The sequence below is a fragment of the Dermochelys coriacea genome, chromosome 3 (assembly GCF_009764565.3).
Source record: "Dermochelys coriacea isolate rDerCor1 chromosome 3, rDerCor1.pri.v4, whole genome shotgun sequence".
NCBI lineage: Eukaryota > Metazoa > Chordata > Testudines > Dermochelyidae > Dermochelys > Dermochelys coriacea.
The window spans coordinates 143,795,924-143,817,775 of NC_050070.1; the positions used below are offsets into that span (position 1 = coordinate 143,795,924).

Sequence of the window (21,852 nt, forward strand, 5' to 3'; positions counted from 1 at the left end):
ATTTCAAATTCATATTGTTTGTTAGTTTATTTTATTGACTGTAAAAGGAGGTGGGGGGTAAAACAAGGTAAGAAAGTTAGCCTTAGATCTAGATCTATAATTTAAAAAAAAAAAACAAAAAAAAACATAACACCCACACAACCCAACATGAAAGAAAGGGGCATTCAAATTCAGGAGCCTTAAAGTCAATGAGAGTTGTAAGTATTCAAAAGTCAGACCTCTTATTTAAATAACTAGCTTTGGGCATCCAGTTTTGAAAGTGTTAGCCTAAGTAAATGAGAGGAAGAGGCAAGGTGTGAGAAAGTTATATATCAACATCGTCTGTATTAGTTATATTAGTTAGGTAAATTAATAAGCATTAAGCAAAAGCTGCAATGAGAGGGTGATTTTTTTACTCATTGTTAATGACTTGTTGACTTACTGGATTCCATAGATATCCATTAATGGGTAATGGCAATACAACATAATGAAAACCCCACAGCTAAAGGGTTATTTTTTTTCTTTAGTAACTTGTCATTATTTTTAAAAATGATCATTACCTGACAACGTGTATCACAGTATCTGGCAATTTTGCACTGAGAGCATCTAAGCAGCCGTTCATTCCTGTAAGAAACATCCTGTATTAGTTATGTAGGAAAAATAAAAATATTTCCAAATATCTGAAGGGAAAAAGGAGCCACAAAAAGGACAAATTGTATTTATTTATTTTTACATACGAAGTCAAGGCAAGAACCTAAGGGCTAGAGATTCTGATTTCCTTACTCATATTAAACAGTATCTTACCCTGTGAATAGTTTATTTATTTACTAGAGTCAATGGGGCTGCTTGTGTGTTAACAGTAAGATTATCGGAGTCTAGACTAAAGAGGAGTCTCCCTACTCTCCTGTGAGATAATAAAACAGGAATCATTTGTTTTTCCTGCTTTGCTACCATATTGTCAAGGAATTAGATTTTGTGGTTAATGCAATAGAATCTCAGACTATGGTGCAGCACAGCTGGATGTTGTCATCTTTGGAGCCCAGCAACATGATAATATGTTGCAAGGCAGAATTCAGGACCCTATTACCTGTTCATTACCTGTCTTAAGCAAGATTCTTGCTGTTAATCTGCAGTTGTGACACTGAGTTATTTGCAATGTGAAGTTGACCTGGTAGTGGAAATGTATGCCTTAAAAAAAAAGATTGCTCATGATTGGTAAACAATGTGGCTAAAGCAAAAACTCCATCTGAAAAAGACTATTGGCGGCGCACAGGGAGAGATGAGAAGTTCGAACCAGAGATACATATGAACATTTTAATTATGATTCTACAAAGCACCTCCTGGATTGAGTGAGATTCCCTACTGCTGGTTTAATTTAAGTCATATAACAAGCTAAAAACTTGATTTGGGGAGAAAATATAATTTACTAACAAAAGTTTTGTAAATTCTTAGATGGTGAGGAAATATTTAGCATGAAATTATGCAGAAAATTAATCCAATTTTCATGTCATAAATCAAATTCTGCTCTCAGCTGCGCTGGCATTAGGATGTGCATGCAGTATCATTCTTGCCAATTTCTTAGCTGTCACAGCACCAGCAAAAAGCCCAGAGGTTTTAACTTTATATTTAAAAACAAAGTTAACCATATGCTTTCCCAGCATATATTGACACTGAGAATATGGTGTTTGCTCTTATAAACAGAAGACTCAAGAGAGAAGAGACTAAATTAAGGACATACTAGCTAGCCAGACTGTAGGATTGTCCTTCCTACATTGTGGAAATACTCCTACTAATAGACAGCTGGACACATTTCTTACACTAATAAACTACAGACTTATGCATAAAGACACATAGCCAATCTGACAGACGTTTAAGTTTGACAACCACTATACACAACATTAATTATTATATTAATACATTTTTGCATTCCTATAGCGCATTCCATTTGAAGAGCTGAAAATGGATTACAAACATCAGGAGTATGTCTACACTGCAAGTTAAGGGATGATCATAGCATTGGTGGGTATACCATACTAGCTTTAATCTGCCTGGCACAGGTAACAATGGCAGTGTAGAGGTGGTGGCACGGGCTTCAGCACAGGCTAGCATTCAGCGTACTCCAGACTCCCTTTAGGGCTTGTACTCTGGAAAGCTAACCTGTGCTGCAACCGGCACTGCCACACCTATAGTGCTATTGTTACCCAGCCTAGCTATATTAAAGCTAGCATTAGTATACCTACCCGTGCTGCAATCACCCCTTTGCTCGCAGTGCAGTCATACCCTAAATAACCTTTACAAGACACGTGAGGCAAATAACTGTCCCAATTTTACAGATGACAAAAAGAAGGCAGAGGGAAAGAGTAAAGTGATTTGCTCATGTTTATACCTTAAGAACCTGAGCCTGTAAGATTCCTATTGTCTTTACAGGGATTCCATGGGGGTATAAGGGTCTGCCATGTGGATCACTTTGCTGGCTCAGACTTTAAATCAATAGCATAGCTGTCAATAAAACTAGATGTGATATGCTGGACCCTCTGAACTCAAAGAATTTAGTCATTGACCTCAATCAGGTCAGAATTTTACAGTAGGTCTTCGGATATCCAATCTGGTACTTCTGATTTCCAGTCTGGTACTTTGACCACAGAACCATTCTTCTTTCCTTTATTTAAATCAATATACACTCAGTTACCTCCAACTTTTGCTCCCTGTGCTCACTCTAAATTCACAGCAAATGCCTTGAAGAGTCATATGTCCAAATAAAGTGAGATGGCACCACCCTGGTCACAAACCTTAACCAATAACTTCTTCTGAGCAATGAATTTGGTCCATTGATTCCATTAATTTAATTTATGACTAAGAATCTGTAGCTATCCAAAACAACATAATAAATACAGAATGCCAAATAAAATAGATCCCTCTTGAGCACAGACTAAGTCCTTTGTTCCACATGTGGATTTCTCACTGGTGTAAATTCTGCACAAAGTTATTGTATCAATGTGCACTAAAATGCACCAGTATTGGCATATTAAACTCATTGCTGATTTAACTTTGCCTTTTTTAGGATTCTTATAAGTGATGGGGGAGAAAATAGGGAATGTCAAACATACACTAAATATAAGAGGAATTAAAATATAGCCATGTACCGATGTGGAAATAAAGAAATACAAGATAAGTTATGTAATATACAGAAATATTTAGGGAGAATTCATTATGGTGAACTGTGGTATAAAAGTATGAATTTGGGTTTCCATTATTATTTAAATGTAGTGAAGCCAATGATTTCAATATACAGTATATAAAAGTACATATGATGATGTGAAGCTGCTTAAAAATTTTATCTACATCAGGTTAAATAACTGCATTGGTCACAAGTTGTGAGGCCATGAATGAATCAGATCGATCATTCCAAATGAGTGCAAATGTCTGGGGACAATCCAAAGCTAGAATCAAGTGCTGGAAATCTCGCCTTTTCAATTGTATAAAGTTCTCATTTCTAGGGTCCAGAAATATCAGAACTCTAACAAAGCTACTGGTGAAGAACTGAATATTTCTCATTCTGGATTTGGACCTCAAATTGCTATAATGTAGGAGGAAAGAATTAAACATTTTTCTGGTAGGTTTATTTAGTATGAAAATTAAAGGACAAAATTATTGCTCTTTGGAGCTGCTCAGATATCTGAATGTCTGAAATAGTCTAGGTGGAGACCATTAACGGACGTGCATATGCATGCCCAAAATTATCTCCATCTGGACTACTTCTGAGATATACATTTTGTAATACTGATCAACATGTTCTGTCAAGGATACAGGATAATCTTCAGGAAATCTACCCTTCTTTCTAAAAATGGGGCAAATCCTCCATATTTATTTTAATTATGTACATTAATGAGATCTTTTCTCCAGATCTTTCAAATCACAGGTAGCACACGCTACAAAAAGTTCTATTTCCTGGGTCATCAACATGTTATCGTGGAAGTTAGCCATACACAACAGATTCATCATGCTCAATGCTACCTCCTGAAAATGTGTATGGTAACATGGAATGATATAGAAAAGTTGAGATTTATGAACATTGTTTTCTATATCATCATATAAAATTCTTGAGATTGTCACTTTCTGGAGTATCCCCAAGTTGTTCTGCATAGCTGCATCATTACACAGTTTTGCAGGAACAGAAGCAGATCACAGGGCCTTTAGGTCTTCCTTATTTTGGATTATGGAAATGAAGAACTCTGTATACAACATGTTCTACATCAATGGGTAAGAGCATCTGTTGAACTTCTCTCTTTAGTCATTCAAATAATATGGTTTGACAGTGTGAGATCAGGCAATCATTTTGTAAACACTCAGGTTTAATTCTATCCACGCAAATTCTACCAGGAGCTACTTAACTAAAATCTCTGTGCATCATTTGAAAGTTAACCCCTAATTCAGCCAGGTGCAGAAGGACTGAGCAAAGGAAGTTTTTGTGCAGACCTTCTGTGCTAGGGTAAATTTCACTCGAACGGAATGATGATGAACTAGTATTTACATTCGGCAACATATCCATAGTTACAATAACTGAAGTGAAACAAGATCTTAAAGTACCAAAAAGTAATACTCAAATCCATTATCCACCGCAAATATGACCCTTCAAAGAGCCATGATTTATATGAATGCATCCCTTAGCAATTTAAGAACTTTCTAATACAGATCCATATTTTAGGTCTTGCATCTGTACGATTTAACTCACAGCACTGTATTGTGTGACCTTGACATACCGTTGCAATATCTTCTCTCAGTATTTTATTTTCTTCCTAAAAGATGCAAAGACTTGCTGAAATAACTGAAGTTAAGTACAGCAAATATTTTGTTCTACCATCTGAAAAACGCACATAACTTGGTCGTGACTGCAAGGTGCTAAGCTCCTTCAACTCCTACTGAAACCAATGGGAGATGACAGTGTTCAGCACCTGGCAGGATTGGGTCCTTTTTTACCAACATTTAACCATGAAGTGGTAACAAAGATACAGAACATTATTTCAAGTTTATTTCCAACATCTGACACTAGCAGCCAAAGTATTTGAAGAATTTGACTCCCTGCTGGCACTGTATAATAAATGAAGTATCCATTCATCATCTTCCTCCCCACTCTCATCCCCCAAATGATGAGCAGATTTAGGATGTTTGGTGCAGCTGCATGTACTGACAAAACTGCTGCATTTTGCTTCTCTCTCAACTCCCTCCCAAACCTCCATCTGTAGGATTTATGGCATCAAAGAATATTCTGACATGGAATTTTACAAAAGTAAACACTATGATTTAAAGTACTTAATCTGAAATTGAAGAATTCAGGAATAAGACTTCTTACAGGATTTATGTATTTTGAGGTATTTAAAAACACAAAGTGGTGACAATTTGCATAGCTTCTACCCATCAGTATCAACTCTATATTAACTTAATAGAAGCCATTAAATATTATAAAATTGTTATCAAATAAACTTTTATTAGTTTTGATATGAGCAGAAACAGCTACACTCACTGGGTCAAATACTGCTTCCCTTACACATATGACTAGTCTCACTGGTGTCAACTCATTTGTAATGTGTGTAGGATTTGGCTCAGTGTATTCAGAAATAATATTTTCTATCGTCACTCAAAGAGTTTCCTACTTTCTCAATCCAAAGAACAGAGAAAGGAAATGTAGTAATTTCACAAATATTACTGGAAGGGTTTGTATTTAAACAAACAAAATACATAGCCCCAGGTTTCTGGAAGTATTTGTTTTGATTTACTTTAAAAAAAATCCTCAAAGCACTGAAATGAAATATTCTAGACACATCCAAAAGATGGAAAAGAGAATTGCATTAGAATGTCCTTTCTCCAAGAGAATGGACTATTAATAAAAGTATTCAGTACAGTCAGGTCTTGATTGTGCTGTACAAATGCAGGAGAGTAGGGGGCAGTGCGGCCTACCGGAAGCACCTAGATGCAGTGTTTCCCAGTAAAGCAGCTCTTCAGAATATGCTGGAGCTGGCAGCACCTCCCCTTAGGGGCGGTAAAGCATGTGCTTATCTTCATGGCTAGTCAGCAAAAGTGGGGAATAGGCCCATTTCCGTGCTTGTTACAGATTTGGGGTGGGGGGGAGGGAGAAGAGATATTTGTGTCCTAGGAGCTGCAAGCAGGAAGGAGTCGTCGTGCTGAGAAGAACAAGAGGACTGCAACCGTTGCTGGTCTCTGCAAATTTTTCAGTACCTCTGATGAGCCTTTCCATCTCTAGTCCCCTTATCAGAATGATGAAGCCTAAATCAGGATTTTAAAATAGCCCGTACTTACAAAAATGAACAGTACACTAAGAGGGAACTGCCAGTCAGCACTGAAGTGTATACAGCTTGTGCAAAGAAACTTACCCCATGTTTGCCTGCACTGTCTGACTCCTGCCAGTGTCCCTCCCTCACTATCACAAGGTACAAAAATCACGCTAAAAAAAAAAAATCAAACAAACAATTTATTGAACAGCTGTGATTATAACATGGGCACGATGAAAAAAACAGTTACTAACCTTTCGTAACTGTTGTTCTTCGAGATGTGTTGCTCATGTCCACTGCATACTAAGTGTGTGCGCACCATGCACACTGTTGCCGGAGATCTTTGCCTTAGTGGTATCCATTGGGCTGGCTCTGGCGCCCTTTGGAACTGGGCACATATGTGCCAGTAAAAGGCATGTACACACCTAGCATAGAATGGACATGAGCAGGCACTAGAAGAAGGAGGATGACTTTCTTTAATAAATGCTCTGACAGTATGACTATCCAGTACACATGAAAGGGTCAGGACACAATTTTAAAACATTAAATAAAAGCAACTATACCATTCCATTTATAATGGATAATGCACCTGCACTTCTCAGTGACTGCACGAACTTGACTTTCAGTCTTGTACCTAACAAGATAGCTGAGACACCCAGGTGTGATGGTCGTAAGTCAAGTGCCAGCTCTGACCAAATCTGAGAACTGACAACCAGGCCCACTGTGTATTAGTATAAATCAAAGTGATTGTTAAACATATAAGAATGTTTAGACTTGAAATTAGACAAGGTTTCTAACCATCAGAGGAGTGAAGTTTTGGAATAGCCTTCCAAGGGAACCAGTGGGGGCAAAAGATCTATCTGGCTTTAGGATTAAACTCGATAAGTTTATGGAGGAGATGGTACGATGGGATAACACAATTTTGGTAATTAAATATTCATGGTAAATAGGCCTAATGGCCTGTAATGGGATGTTAGATGGGGTGGGATTGAGTTACCCAGGAAAGAATTTTCTGTAGTATCTGGCAGGGGAATCTTGCCCATGTGCTCAGGGTTTAGCTGATCACCATATTTGGGGTCGGGAAGGAATTTTCCTCCAGGGCAGATTGGAAGAGGCCCTGGAGGTTTTTTGCCTTCCTCTGTAGCATGGGTCACTTGCTGGAGGATTCTCTGCTCCTTGAAGTCTTTAAACCATGATTTGAAGACTTCAATAGCTCAGACATAGGTGAGAGGTTTTTCGCAGGAGTGGGTGGGTGAAATTCTGTGACCTGCGTTGTGCAGGAGGTCAGACTAGATGATCATAATGGTCCCTTCTGACCTTAGTATCTATGAATCTATGAATGTATTTCGTGTCTAAACTTCATGAAAACCAATGGAATGCTACATGAATTGTTTTCACTTATTTGAATTATGTTAGAATATAATAATGAACATTTACATTGTATATAACTCTGTAACTAAGTAACGCATCAAAAGAGAAAGAAGGCTTGTGTAATGCAAATGAAGAAATAAAGGAAGAAAGTACCAACTCTTGCACATTTGAAGGCAAGTGGTCATTGCGTTGATGTTCAAAGATTCTATATGCATTCCTCTCAATAGAATTGGCTACCAGTGTTGTCTGGTGTAAGATCTAGGATGCAAATTGACCTGGGTGAGTGACTAGTCTCTTGGGACTCAATGTAACCTGATGTTTTGTGATTTTTGGTGTAAGCGACCATTTGTCACATAGTCCAACTTGCCCGGGTGGCAAGACAGACTGGAGTGTCTAAGGGGACTGTTCGTTGCTCCATGATATGCTCCTGCGGGAATTCTGCATCACTGTGCGTGCACAGAATTTATGTCCCCCACAAATATCTTTCCTTCCCCACCAAAAAATGACTTCCCGATGGAGAAGCAAAGGGAAGCCACAAGCGCAGTCATGCAACCCTCCCCAGCAGTATGTGTTGGGTGCCCAGGGCAGCCGGCAGAGAGGTACCTCATGGTGGGGCAGGAGGTGGGACTGGGGAAGACCCAGTTGGTAGCTCCTACCCAATGGAGCTGGGCTGGGGAGGAGAGGACTTCCTCTTCCCCTGCATGGGATCCAGGGTTAGGTCAGACCCACTCCAGATTTCTCCCCCAGCTGCAGGAAGCTCTGCAAGCTCCCCGCCCCACCTGCACCCATTGCTCCTCATTTGAAGGGGAAGGGATCCCTGTACAGGGAGGTACTCCCCCATCTGCCCACCTCCCATGTATCCAGACCCCTCATACCTAGACCCCTCTGCCAAGCCTCACCCCGCCCTGATGAGCTCCACTCCCCTTGCACCTGGATCACCCCAACGAGCCACCCGCACGCGGATCCCCACCCCACCGAGCCCGAACCAGCTGCATCTGGATCCCAACCCACTGAGTCCCACTCCCCCAGCATCTGGACCAAGCACTGAGCCACCCAGACCCCCTCTGCCAAGCACCATTGCCCCCTACACCCAGACTTGCCCCATTGAGCCCCAACCACCTTCCCCTGGACGCCCCCACACAGTCCCATTACCATTGCACTCAGAACCCCCCCAACAAGCCCCTGTGCATCCAGATCCCCCCGCACCCAGATCCCCCACTAAGCCGCCCACACCCAGATTGCCCCACACAGTACCCACTCAACCCACACCTGGATCCCCCCACATTAATCCCCTCCACATTTGGATCCTGACTTGCTGAGCCTGCCTGCCCACACAGAGAGGCAGGGCCCTGGGGTGTTTCTGGGGCAAGTTGGGTCCTTGCGCTGTGTCAGGGCTGGGTGCAGCCTCACTGCTGAGTTCATGTCCTGGGGGAAAGAGGGAGAGGGGAGAGCTGCACAGTGATCTCCCACCTCTGCAGCCAGTGGCCTGTGCTCCACAATACCATACTGGAACCTCCACATTTATCTGACATATAAAATCTGCAAAATTTTGCACAATTGTAAAATATTGTGTGCAGAATTTTTAATTTTTTGGCGCAGAATGCCCTCAGGAGTAATTAGACTGTTGTACTTTGGGAGTTCATATTTGGTACTGGGTTGATGAAATCTAATTATAGAATATACTACCAATTTGGGGTGTATGCCCTGCTTTTGAAAGTCTACCCTCAGGTAGACACTCACAGTAGTGAGCCACTCCAGGCAGCATGACACCAGGTGTCAGATAAACACTACCCACAACACTGCGTGCAGTTATATCGAAAAATATTGGTGCTTTTCCTGTGATTCAACCTATTCACACTTTTCCCTTCCTATAAACCAAAGCTGCCCCATTTTTTTTTAAGTGTGATCTCATTTTAAAACCATGCAGGATCTTTTTACTTGCTGTTTTTCATTTCAGAATCTAGGCTTGCTCTTTCAACTGCATGACACATTGCACCAATTTTCCCAGCATTGTTTTAGTCGTTGCTGTAAATTGGTACTTCAGTCTGATACATGAACTGTGCAAAACCTACTTGGGTTTTGTTTTGTTTTTAATTTAAAGTCCTGATGCAATTGAGAACAAGCAACAATTGGTAAACTTCAGTCTTTCATAGTGTTACCAACCCATTTCTGTCCTTAAATAATAAAAAAACTTACAATAATAAATTATTAGCCAGACAAGGTGGGTGGGGTGATGTGTTTTATTGGACAAATTTCTGTTGGAAAGAGAAACAAGTATTCAAGCCACACAAAGCTTGTCTCTTATTGGACCAACTTCTGTTGGTGAGAAAGATGTTGCCTCACCCACCGTCTCTCTAATATCCTGGGACCGACACGCCTACAACTACACAGCATACTATAATAAATCATTAACATTTATGGTCCAGTATGTCCAAAGGCAGCCGAATACTTAGTTAAAATGCATTTTTTAAAATTCATCACACCACCAGAGCCAGTCCGAAGACAATACACATCCCCAAATATACAGTAAGGGGTAGATTATGACTTGATTCTGTACAGCAACATGGTAGCGAGTGGAAAGGATGCAGGAAATTTTCCACTTCCTCTGGAGCTCATGCACAGTGACAATTCCCAGTCTTTGCATTACCAGATGGGCTAATCCCCACAAGTAGGGTTCAGAGGGGAGGGGAAATGGTCGGACACTGGCCAAAGCAGGGAAAGAGGAGCACATGCTTCATTCTTTCAACAGATATAACAGGGTCCTTTCTTGTCTGCAGACATGAAAACACTCTGCCCACATTCCTCACTCTAGCTCACTTAGTATCTAACGCCCACCCAGATCAAATTCCTTTTCAGTACTGATGCATTCATGCTGAACCATCTCACCTCAAGATATTTTTAAGTCCTGAATAGTTCTTCTACCACCTATGACTCTGTTCTTTTTCCAACGTGCTTGAGTAAGCCAAAGGACCATGAAAAGGAGGTTCGACACAAATCAAGAAGAAAAACAGCTCCTTATAATTACCTTCCAAGACCAATCTGCCCTCTCCTAGGCTCAACATAACAGACAAAGACATACTGATGTTCTTGTGATAACAGATATCAGAGAAGTGAGACAGCTAATGGAACACTTACAAAAATGTTGCCTAACACATATTCAAGTTTACAAATTGTACACTGAAGCCCTAACTAAGAAAAATCAGCACTTATCATAGAACATCAGGGTTTGACGGGACCTCAGGAGGTCATCTAGTCCAACCCTCTGCTCAAAGCAGGACCAATCCCCAATTTTTGCCCCAGATCCCTAAATGGCCCCCTCGATGATTGAACTCACAACCCTGGGTTTAGCAGGCCAATGCTCAAAGCACTGAGCTATCCCTCCCCCCAATCCCTGATAAACCTCCCAAAATCTAGAGTAGCCACTCTGAATTAAAATTCTCTTTATTTACTATCACAGAGATGCTATGCCTTGTATCCCTCTACAGTCTCTTGTGACACGTTTCATAGTAGCAGCCGTGTTAGTCTGTATTCACAAAAAGAAAAGGAGTACTTGTGGCACCTTAGAGACTAACAAATTTATTAGAGCATAAGTTTTCGTGAGCTACAGCTCACTTCATCGGATGCATCCGATGAAGTGAGCTGTAGCTCACGAAAGCTTATGCTCTAATAAATTTCTCAGTCTCTTGTGAGTGCACCTTTCCTAGGGATAGGCCCTGAGTCTCCAGTTCATTTAAGAGGCAGTACAGTGAATTTACCACTCTTGGACTGAGTCTGCAGGCTTCAGTACCCGTTATTCACAGTGGTGCCTTTAGCAGAGCCAATTTGGCTTGGTTCCCTGCAAGCATCTTCTCTCTTGGGAACTTTGTAACCAGAAAATGTAGACAAATACACAGTTCAGCCTTTTCAAAACAAAAAAAAATATTTATTAGCGAACAGGAATACAACTGTTTGAGAAATGGGATTAAACTAACAGAAGAGTCATATACACATAAACCCTACCTAACCATTTAGGTTCTCCTTGCTTAGTTAAATAGCCCTGACCACACCAAGCTGGGTGGGAAGAGAGCCCACACACCCGCAAGCCCTACCTCTAATTTCCAATCAGCATCTCCCAGAGTAGTCCTTCTCCATGTGGGACTGGGGCTGACCTTTAATCGAATTGAAAGGCCTTTGTTCCAGAATTCCAAAGCCTTCCAGTACAAGTCTCTTTGTCTGTCCTTGGTCTGGCCAGAATTGGGTTATGCTTCTCTCTAGGGATCTTCCTCCTTCCCTGGGTGTTGCCAGTTAGACTGTGGTTACAGAAGAGGCTTCAAAGGAATTCACACATATATTATCTTTGGAAGATAGCCACTGGGCTTATCTAAAGTGATTGTCTGCATCTCCTGAATACTACTAAACAACAGATAGGATTTAACCTTTAGAGTCCAATTAGGCAGCAGTACAAAACTGAGTAAGCAAACTTGATTGTCTCAATTACTTCATATCAAATATGCTCATTTTACAAATAAAACAATATTTCCCACTCTTCTTCGTGTCTGCAAATTGCAAACTCAGCCTGGGCTCAGAAAGTCAATCAGCATTCTTTCCTTTTTACACATCAAGAATAATGAAAGTTCTACAGTCCAAATTAAGCCCTCATTTTCACCTGTGCATCCCTATGGTCTTCGGATTATACCCTGAATTATACCTATGCCCACCCCTTTGCCTTCAGTCGACTTGCACAAATGTAATTTATTGGGATTTGGTAAACAATTCTGCTGCTGATGCACAAGAAATAGAATTCAGTTCAATCATCTCTCTGCACATCTAACAGAGTTGGGAAGCCACTATGGATGTAGAAGCCCTCTACACCAACATTCCACACAAAGATGGACTACAAGCCATCAGGAACAGTATCCCCAATAATGTCACGGCTAACCTGGTGCCTGAACTTTGTGACTTTGTCCTCACCATAACTATTTCACATTTGGGGACAACGTATACCTTCAAATCAGCGGCACTGTGATGGGTACCCGCATGGCCCCACAGTATGCCAACATTTTTATGGCTGACTTAGAACAACACTTCCTCAGCTCTCGTCCCCTAATGCCCCTACTCTACTTGCGCTACATTGATGACATCTTCATCATCTGGACTCATGGAAAAGAAGCCCTTGAGGAATTCCACCAGGATTTCAACAATTTCCATCCCACCATCAACCTCAGCCTGGACCAGTCCACACAAGAGATCCACTTCCTGGACACTACGGTGCTAATAAGCGATGGTCACATAAACACCACCCTATATCGGAAACCTACTGACCGCAATTCCTACCCACATGCCTCTAGCTTTCATCCAGATCACACCATATGATCCATTGTCTACAGCCAGGCTCTACGATATAACCGCATTTACTCCAACCCCTCAGACAGAGACAAACACCTACAAGATCTCTATCAAGCGTTCTTACAACTACAATACCCACCTGCTGAAGTGAAGAAACAGACTGACAGAGCCAGAAGAGTACCCAGAAGTTACCTATTACAGGACAGGCCCAACAAAGAAAATAAAAGAACGCCATTAGCCATCACTTTCAGCCCCCAACTAAAACCTCTCCAACGCATCATCAAGGATCTACAACCTATCCTGAAGGACGACCCATCACTCTCACAGATCTTGGGAGACAGGCCAGTCCTTATTTACAGACAGCCCCCCAATCTGAAGCAAATACACACTAGCAACCACACACCACACAACAGAACCACTAACCCAGGAACCTATCCTTGCAACAAAGCCCGTTGCCAACTCTGTCCACATATCTATTCAGGGGACACCATCATAGGGTCTAAGCACATCAGCCACCCTATCAGAGGCTTGTTCACCTGCACATCTACCAATGTGATATATGCCATCATGTGCCAGCAATGCCCCTCTGCCATGTACACTGGCCAAACTGGACAGACTCTACGTAAAAGAATAAATGGACACAAATCAGATGTCAAGAATTATAACATTCAAAAACCAGTCGGAGAACACTTCAATCTCTTTGGTCACTCGATTACAGACCTAAAAGTGGCAATTCTTCAACAAAAAAACTTCAAAAACAGACTCCAACGAAAGACTGCTGAATTAGAATTAATTTGCAAACTGGATACAATTAACTTAGGCTTAAATAAAGACTGGGAGTTGATGGGTCATAACACAAAGTAAAACTATTTCCCCATGTTTATTCCTCCCCCCGCCCCTCAGACGTTCTTATCAACTGCTGGAAATGGCCCACCTTGATTATCACTACAAAAGGTTCTCCCAACCCCTCGCTCTCTTGCTGATAATAGCTCACCTTACCTGATCACTCTCGTTACAGTGTGTATGGTAACACCCATTGTTTCATGTTCTCTGTGTATATAAATCTCCCCACTGTATTTTCCAATGAATGCATCCAATGAAGTGAGCTGTAGCTCACGAAAGCTTATGCTCAAATAAATTTGTTAGTCTCTAAGATGCCACAAGTCCTCCTTTTCTTTTTGCAGATACAGACTAACATGGCTGCTACTCTGAAACCTGTCTTTATTTTTATGACTCATATCAGCATAAACATAAAATAAATCTATTGAATACACTCAGATTGTCTCGAGATTGATTAAATTCCCTTTATATATTATTTTTTTAATTTAGAGCTAGGTTGCCGGACTTTCGTTGGTTTGTGGGCTTCATTTGTTTGGTTTTTTGACATTATGGAAAAGCGACCTACTATTCTTACAGGGGAGTTTTCAACAAATTCTTTGCATGTTTTGAATGGTACAAGATTGTCAAATGCTTTCCTTATTCCCAAGGAACTCACTGAGAAATCACTTGGGCAGTAAAGGCACAAAGCCTTGCTTGCTCAGCCATGACCTCTCACATGCTAGGTATCACCTTTTGTGTCGAGGCAGTTAGTTAACTAGAGCTCTATAAAGGTTTATAGAGCAATGGAGAGGGCATACTGGATCCTGAATGCCAAAATGGGATGACTGACACACCATCAGCATTTGCTTTTAGAAAAGTCGTGGAAAATCTGGACAAGAATGGAATCCCTATCTGGACTGTCTAAGGCTGAGTACCAATTACTCTAGTTAGGGCTGTGTTTATACTTTCTATTGAGTGATTTAGGATGAGTAAATTGATGGTGGGTAACAGGGGAAAGTAGTTGCCAGGAATGCTTTACCTCACAGACCTGGAGCTAGACCCAAACCATTTGGAGCTCCATCAACAGTTCTCCAACATAAACTTAAAGAGAATCATATATAGTTGAAACAGAAGCCTCAGCATATTGTAACTGTGAAGTGACACCACATTTAGGACAAACACACACAAAGACAGTGATAAGAATGAAAACAGAAATAACATAATGTAGGCCATGTAAACAACCACATAACCTTGTTTTGTGTATTCTTCCTGCCCACTTCCCTAATGTCATGTGAGTCTCTCATTAATACACAGAAGAATGAGATCTAGAGCTCCACCAACAGAAATCATCATTGTAAATATCCCACACACCAAGAGACCAAGCTCCATAAATACAATGTGAAGCAATACAAGTAGTAAGCCCTTAAACAGACACCATGCTGAAGCTCTCACTATTTGCCTTCTCCCAGCCATGCCCACTAATGTGTCTGCATACTAAAGACAGACAATAGTGGACCAATTTAGAAGTAAAATCAAAATCAATTTAGAAGTACAGATCAGTCTGACAGATGAAATTGATTTGTCAGTGAAATAGCTACCTGGGAAAATTTCTTATGTATAAATAATGTAGCATCTTTCCCTTTCGGGGTGAGGTGTTTTATGATTAAATATTTCATCACAGTTGTTACACTAAGCCTGGCCAACTCATCTACTTATTAGAGTGATGGGGTTTTTTTTTTTGGTTTTTTTTTTTTTTTTTTTTTTTTTTTTTTGCAAAACACACATCAAAGGTGCTTTTTTTTTTTTTAAATTTCAGTTTAGATTTAGGGATGCCTGGGACAAATTGTGTTCTGACTAACACCAGCACCAATCTGGAACAACACTATTGCCTTCACTGGAGTTACTCTGCATTTACACTGACATGACTGAGAGCAGAATTTGGACCCTCTGTTCATAACATTTTGGGAAAGATAAGTAAATAATTAATAAAAATGCCCAATAAATTAAATAATGTGTTTAAATTACTATTATAAAAGGTTTATAAGATATAAAGGTCTGATTCTCTTTTACACTAAGGCTGCTTTACACTGGTCTGTAAAGAGACCCTAGAGTGGGTGTAAATGTAACTGGTAGTGTATAGGGACCTCAAAGTAGGCATAAATATTAAACCTGCTTTTAGGCCCATATACACTGCCAGATACCTTTAAAGGAGCCTTATTGTAAATTAATCTGGCCCTTAAACTTTCCATTTCCAGGGCTATAACATAGTATGTATAAAGACACTTGTTTGCAACTTCCTCCTGCCTTGGAAGGTCTCCAGATACAGAGGGAAGAGACCATGTCAATCTTGTGGTAAGTATCCCATTGCAGACAAGCTACTCATTGCATTCTATGGTGACATTTCCTTCCCTATTGCTCCTTCTCAATTCAGTAGCAACACCTCCCAGAGCATAAGGCAAGCAACCTTACAAGCATAACCTGTTCAATGCTCTCTTATTCCATTGGCTTCTATCAGAGTTGAGAGGGTTCAGCACCAATTGTAGAATTGTTCAACCCCCTAGTCAATGGCTAGGTGTTTCATACACAGGTGACCACTGGCGAGAAAGCGTACAGCATAAAAAGAGGAAATCATGCATAAGGATAATGGAGATAGCATGATTTAACTAAGACTAACCTATGCCCTTTCTTAGAGAAAGGCATGGAATCGGATAGTGAACTCCCAAGTTTTACCACCTATTCTATGGTACTTATTAGATACATATGAACATTTTTAAAATGTGGAAGGAGGCATTTATTTGTAGGCCATTAAATAGCTTCCATCACTAGAATATGTCCATATTGTTTATTGAAATGTTTATCTTATTTCTGTATTGTGTATATTGAAGTCGATGGGACTACTCACGTTAGTACAGGTTTGCAAGATCAGATTCTAAGATCCCAAACTAAACAGCAACAGACAAATCATAAATGACTTTCACATTTCTGAACTCTGACTCTGTTCTCTGGTGACATCCTATGGATAAAAATGTAACTTCATAGGTTTTCTTCAGTTTCACACAGATATTCTTCTTAGGTTCTCTTTGCCAAAGTTCCATTTAACAAAAAATGTAATAAACCAAATCCAAAATAAAAAACATCTGTAACTACCATTACTTTTGTAATTTTTTAACTACAACTTTCACATCTGATAACACAAGGGATTACTTGTTTTCACATGCCTTTCACCACCATGACCACCAAATAGTCAAGCCTATCTGTCAAGTAAGCTTTAACTACATCCTCTGTTGTTTCCATCTCACTAGTTTCCAATTCTACTTAGGTCTTTAAAAACAAATATGCCAAATTCTAAGGAGTGACTCTTAGTACTAAATCAGCAACATCTTAATAGTGTTTTCTTCCTTTAGGAAATAAAAGCCTGATTCAGTAAGGCTTGCAATGCGACTACTCCTTAGGCACATGCTTAGGTATCTTAGTGAATCAGGGCCCTATGTTATAAACTAGTTTATAATCATTACTGTTGCTATGGCTTCAAGTTTACCAGCTATCCATGTACAGAATTTGTTTTAACACATATTCCTAAGAAGGAAATTGTAACCATAGTAACATTCATATTATAAGATTATTTTATCCTTAATTTCTCCCATGCCCTACCTCTTGCTTTGGATTTTGTGTATAATGGAAGCTAACTGTAATAAGCTTTTGACTAATTTTGTTTAAAAATAAGTAGACTTGGCAGAATTCAATTTCTTTTAAATAATTTCTACAGATAATACTGATATTTTTAAGCTTTTTTTTAGATTTTTATGAATTAAATGTTTACAGTTATGGGAAATTATGAAGGACAGTCAGACAATTATTAAATAAGATTCAAAAAAGTAAAGCAAAACACAAACTATCAACATCACATGCCAAAATATGCAAAGTAAACATCCTTAAATCAACAAATCATTCCTGTTTTCTATTGTTCATTCACTATTCCATTTGTAACAAGCCTAATTCACGTCTAAATCGCTGGATTTTGACTCAGTTCTCTAGCAGCATTTTTTTTTTAACTTGGCCTAACTGTAAATGATAATCGATATGAAAGATTTTTTCATCAGTTTGTGGGCGTATGGGGAAGTCGACGTTTACTGACATTTGTCAATAAAATTCTAATCCTTCCAAGCTTAAATATAAGGTAAACGCTGTCTAAACCACCCAATAGTTCAGAACCTCATGTTCAACCCAATATAAAAAAATATATTTTTACATTTGAGGGAAATTATTCTCATTTGTCTTTTATTTATTTATTTGCTCTCTCTTACACAGTTTACTAAAATAATGTATTGCTTTCATATGGGAATCAGAAATAATGAAATTTGGAAATCTGACTTTTTATTTAATGGAGTAAAATTATCCTATGAAAAAAGTCACTGAATTCCAATACAGCATTTTTTCCTGTTTCCAACCATGATTTTCAGTCTCTCTTACAACAGTGTCAACACATAGTAGTTGAGTCTCTGAAAATAGATGGTTAAAAAGAAGAGGAGCTGCACAGTCACAATATCTGTCATAAGACAAAGGACTGTCATTTACTTTCCTGCTCGGTTTGTCCAATCGCATCACATGAGTGAACACATTTCCATTTCAAAAATTGTAACTGGTATTGAAGAGGCTTCAAAAGAGGCATAGATAGTGCAATGAGGTCTGAAGTAATATGAAAAATGACAAATTGATATGGATAGTTGGTGTTTTTTTAATGGATTTTGCATGATTATTCAGTTAAAATTGTATTTTATGTTCCAGAAAATACTACATTTACATCACTATAATTCTTCAGTTAAATCTCATTTTGTCTAAGGCCAAGATATGCAAGCCTTTAATCATCCTACTGTAGCTTCTGCAATGGGTCATGAGTGAAATAGGATTATTTGTTTCAGTTCAACAACCATGGAATGAGGCTTTCTAGAGCACAGCACAGGAAAATGAAAAATATGTTGTTATTCTCTATTAGCAAAGGATGAGGCTGAAGGTTTAGTGATGGGCAAGTATCGGGAGTGAGCTGGAGTTTTAGCTCACCTGTGTCAATGTTGATATGGTTGACAAATATCAGCAGACCTAGAAGTGAAATAAAAATGTTATACTCGACAACCATGCCATCCTTCACGGAATATATGAAATACCAACACTTCCTGGTTTGATGGAAATGGGTTCCTTTTAATTTCTAGAGTCAACCATGCCCAGTGCTGATGAGCCAAACTGGGGATGGAAGGAGAGGCTCACTGCCATTGAAAAAGCGTCACATTTATTACAACTTTGAAATAAGACCAATAAATTATCTATATAAAATGAACATACTTCTGTTTCTCTTTTTTCTCTGAATTGTTCATCCTATCTCAGAGATGACAAAAAAATGTCTTGCTATTTACAGCCACATTCTGCATATGTCACATGAAAATAGTTACATTCTAATTCTCCACCTTTTAAAAAAATCTTTTTTTCCCAAAAGTAGCACATGGCTGGAAGTCTGGAACTCCAAATGGTTCCTATCCCAGCTCTTCCATCTGCTCGCTCATAAGAGATCCTCGTGTGTACATTTGTATAGTGTTCGGAATCCATGGTGATGTACAGAACATAAGAAATTAGATAAATACTAGCTGTGTGGCCTTGGTCAAGCCAATTCACCTATTTACCTCTCCTCTCCTCTGCAAAAGGGAAATCATACTTGTTGGCCCTTTTTCAGTAGGGTACTAGGAGGATGAGAGCACATCACACCATCAAGAAGGAGGATCCTGGGAACTACAGGCCAGTCAGCCTCACCTCAGTCCCTGGAAAAATCATGGAGCAGGTCCTCAAGGAATCAATTCTGAAGCACTTAGAGGAGAGGAAAGTGATCAGGAACAGTCAGCATGGATTCAACAAGGGCAAGTCATGCCTGACTAATCTAATTGCCTTCTATGACGAGATAACTGGCTCTGTGGATGAGAGGAAAGCAGTGGACGTGTTGTTCCTTGACTTTAGCAAAGCTTTTGACACAGTCTCCCACAGTATTCTTGCCAGCAAGTTAAAAGTAGTATGGGCTGGATGAATGTCTATAAGGTGGATAGAAAGCTGGCTAGATTGTCGGGCTCAACGGGTAGGGACCAATAGCTCCATGTCTAGCTGGCAGCCGGTATCAAGTGGAGTGCCCCAAGGGTTGATCCTCGGGCCAGTTTGTTCAATATCTTCATTAATGATCTGGAGGATGGCGTGGATTGCACCGTCAGCAAGTTTGCAGATGACACTAAACTGGGAGGAGAGATAGATACGCTGGAGGGTAGGGATAAGATACAGAGGGACCTAGACAAATTAGAGGATTGGGCCAAAAGAAATCTGATGAGGTTCAACAAGGACAAGTGCAGAGTCCTGCACTTAGGACAGAAGAATCCCATGCACTGCTACAGACTAGGGACCGAATGGCTCGGCAGCAGTTCTGCAGAAAAGGACCTAGGGGTTACAGTGGACGAGAAGCTGGATATGAGTCAACTGTGTGCTCTTGTTGCTAAGAAGGCCAATGGCATTTTGTGGTGTATAAGTAGGGGCATTGCCAGCAGATCGAGGGATGTGATCGTTCCCCTCTATTCGACATTGGTGAGACCTGGAGTACTGTGTCCACTTTTGGGCCCCACACTACAAGAAGGATGTGAAAAAATTGGAAAACGTCCAGCAGAGGGCAACAAAAATGATTAAGGGCCTGGAACACATGACATCTGAGGAGAGGCTGAGGGACTGTTTAGTCTGCGGAAGAGAAGAATGAGGGGGGATTTGATAGCTGCTTTCAACTACCTGAAAGGGGGTTCCAAAGAGGATGGATCTAGACTGTTCTCAGTGGTAGCAGATGAAAGAAGGAGGAGTAATGGTCTCAAGTTGCAGTGGGGAAGGTTTAGGTTGGATATTAGGAAAAACTTTTTCACTAGGAGGATAGTGAAGCACTGGGATGCGTTACCTAGGGAGGTGGTGGAATTTCCTTCCTTAGAAGTTTTTAAGGTCAGGATTGACAAAGCCCTGGCTGGGATGATTTAGTTGGGGATTGGTCCTGCTTTGAGCAGGGGGTTGGACTAGATGACCTCCTGAGGTCCCTTCCAACCCTGATATTCTATGATTATTTTATACTCTGTATTGGTTGTCAATCCAATTCCATGACAGCTTCAAGGTTGTTATCCTTACCTGTAAATCTTTAAATGGCCTAGGATATGGCTACCTCTGAGACCACCCAACACCTCAATGGCAGCTTTCACTCAAGGCAGATGCTTTGGTTGGGATTCCCAGCTAGTGTGGCAGACTCAGATGTTGAGAACTTTTCATGAAAGACTATAGTACAACTTCTTGGATTTATATATAAATATCTAATTATAGAGTGAAGGTATAAGAGCCCCACTTTAGAAAGGAAGGATGGTCCAGTGGTTAGAGTCATAGACTAGAACTTAGAAGATCCAGGTTCATTTCCCTGCTCTGCTACAGACTTCCTGTGTCATTGGGCAAGTCACTTCATCTCTCTGATTCTCAGTTTCCATCTGTAAAATAGGGATAATAGCACTTCTCTATTTCACAGAGATGTTGTGAGGATACAATATATAAAAGATTGTGAGAAACTCAGCTACTTCAGTAATAGAAGCCAAATAAGTACTTAGAATAAAATAGAATTTTAGTCAAGAAGGGGATATTTATTAAGTGTTTGGCAGAACTGTGACATTAAAACTATGAGTAATATATACACATGTACCTCTCTTTATGAAAGGAGCTGGATTGATAGAGGGCTTCAATCTGCAGCATTGTTCATCAATAGAAGAGGTATCATAAACATAGCAGCTGTGCAAGCCTCCTCACACTAGTCTCCAATGTACCTGAAGCAAGACTTGGGGGTAAGGTGAAGACATCAGCTGTATAGTTGACAGGATAGTGAAACTGCAGTACCCATTCAGGTTTTCACTGTTTTGCAGACACCTTAATGCTAATTATATTGCTTGTTTTGTGATGGGGGTGGCTGTCCATTAATAATTGTACTGAAGCCATTGACTAATTTCATACAGGCCACTAAAGAGCCTGAAGGATC

General features: G+C 40.0%; 1 protein-coding gene across 3 annotated transcripts in view; it reads right to left on the reverse strand.

The window, feature by feature from the left end:
* Positions 1-21,852, reverse strand: part of SMYD3 (SET and MYND domain containing 3) — a 675,358-nt gene that overhangs the window by 567,563 nt on the left and 85,943 nt on the right. For all 3 annotated transcript variants that reach the window (XM_038393975.2, XM_043512274.1, XM_038393977.2), the window contains exon 2: positions 540-603. In XM_038393975.2, the coding sequence (XP_038249903.1) occupies positions 540-603 (64 nt within the window). The remainder of the gene's footprint in view (positions 1-539; positions 604-21,852) is intronic.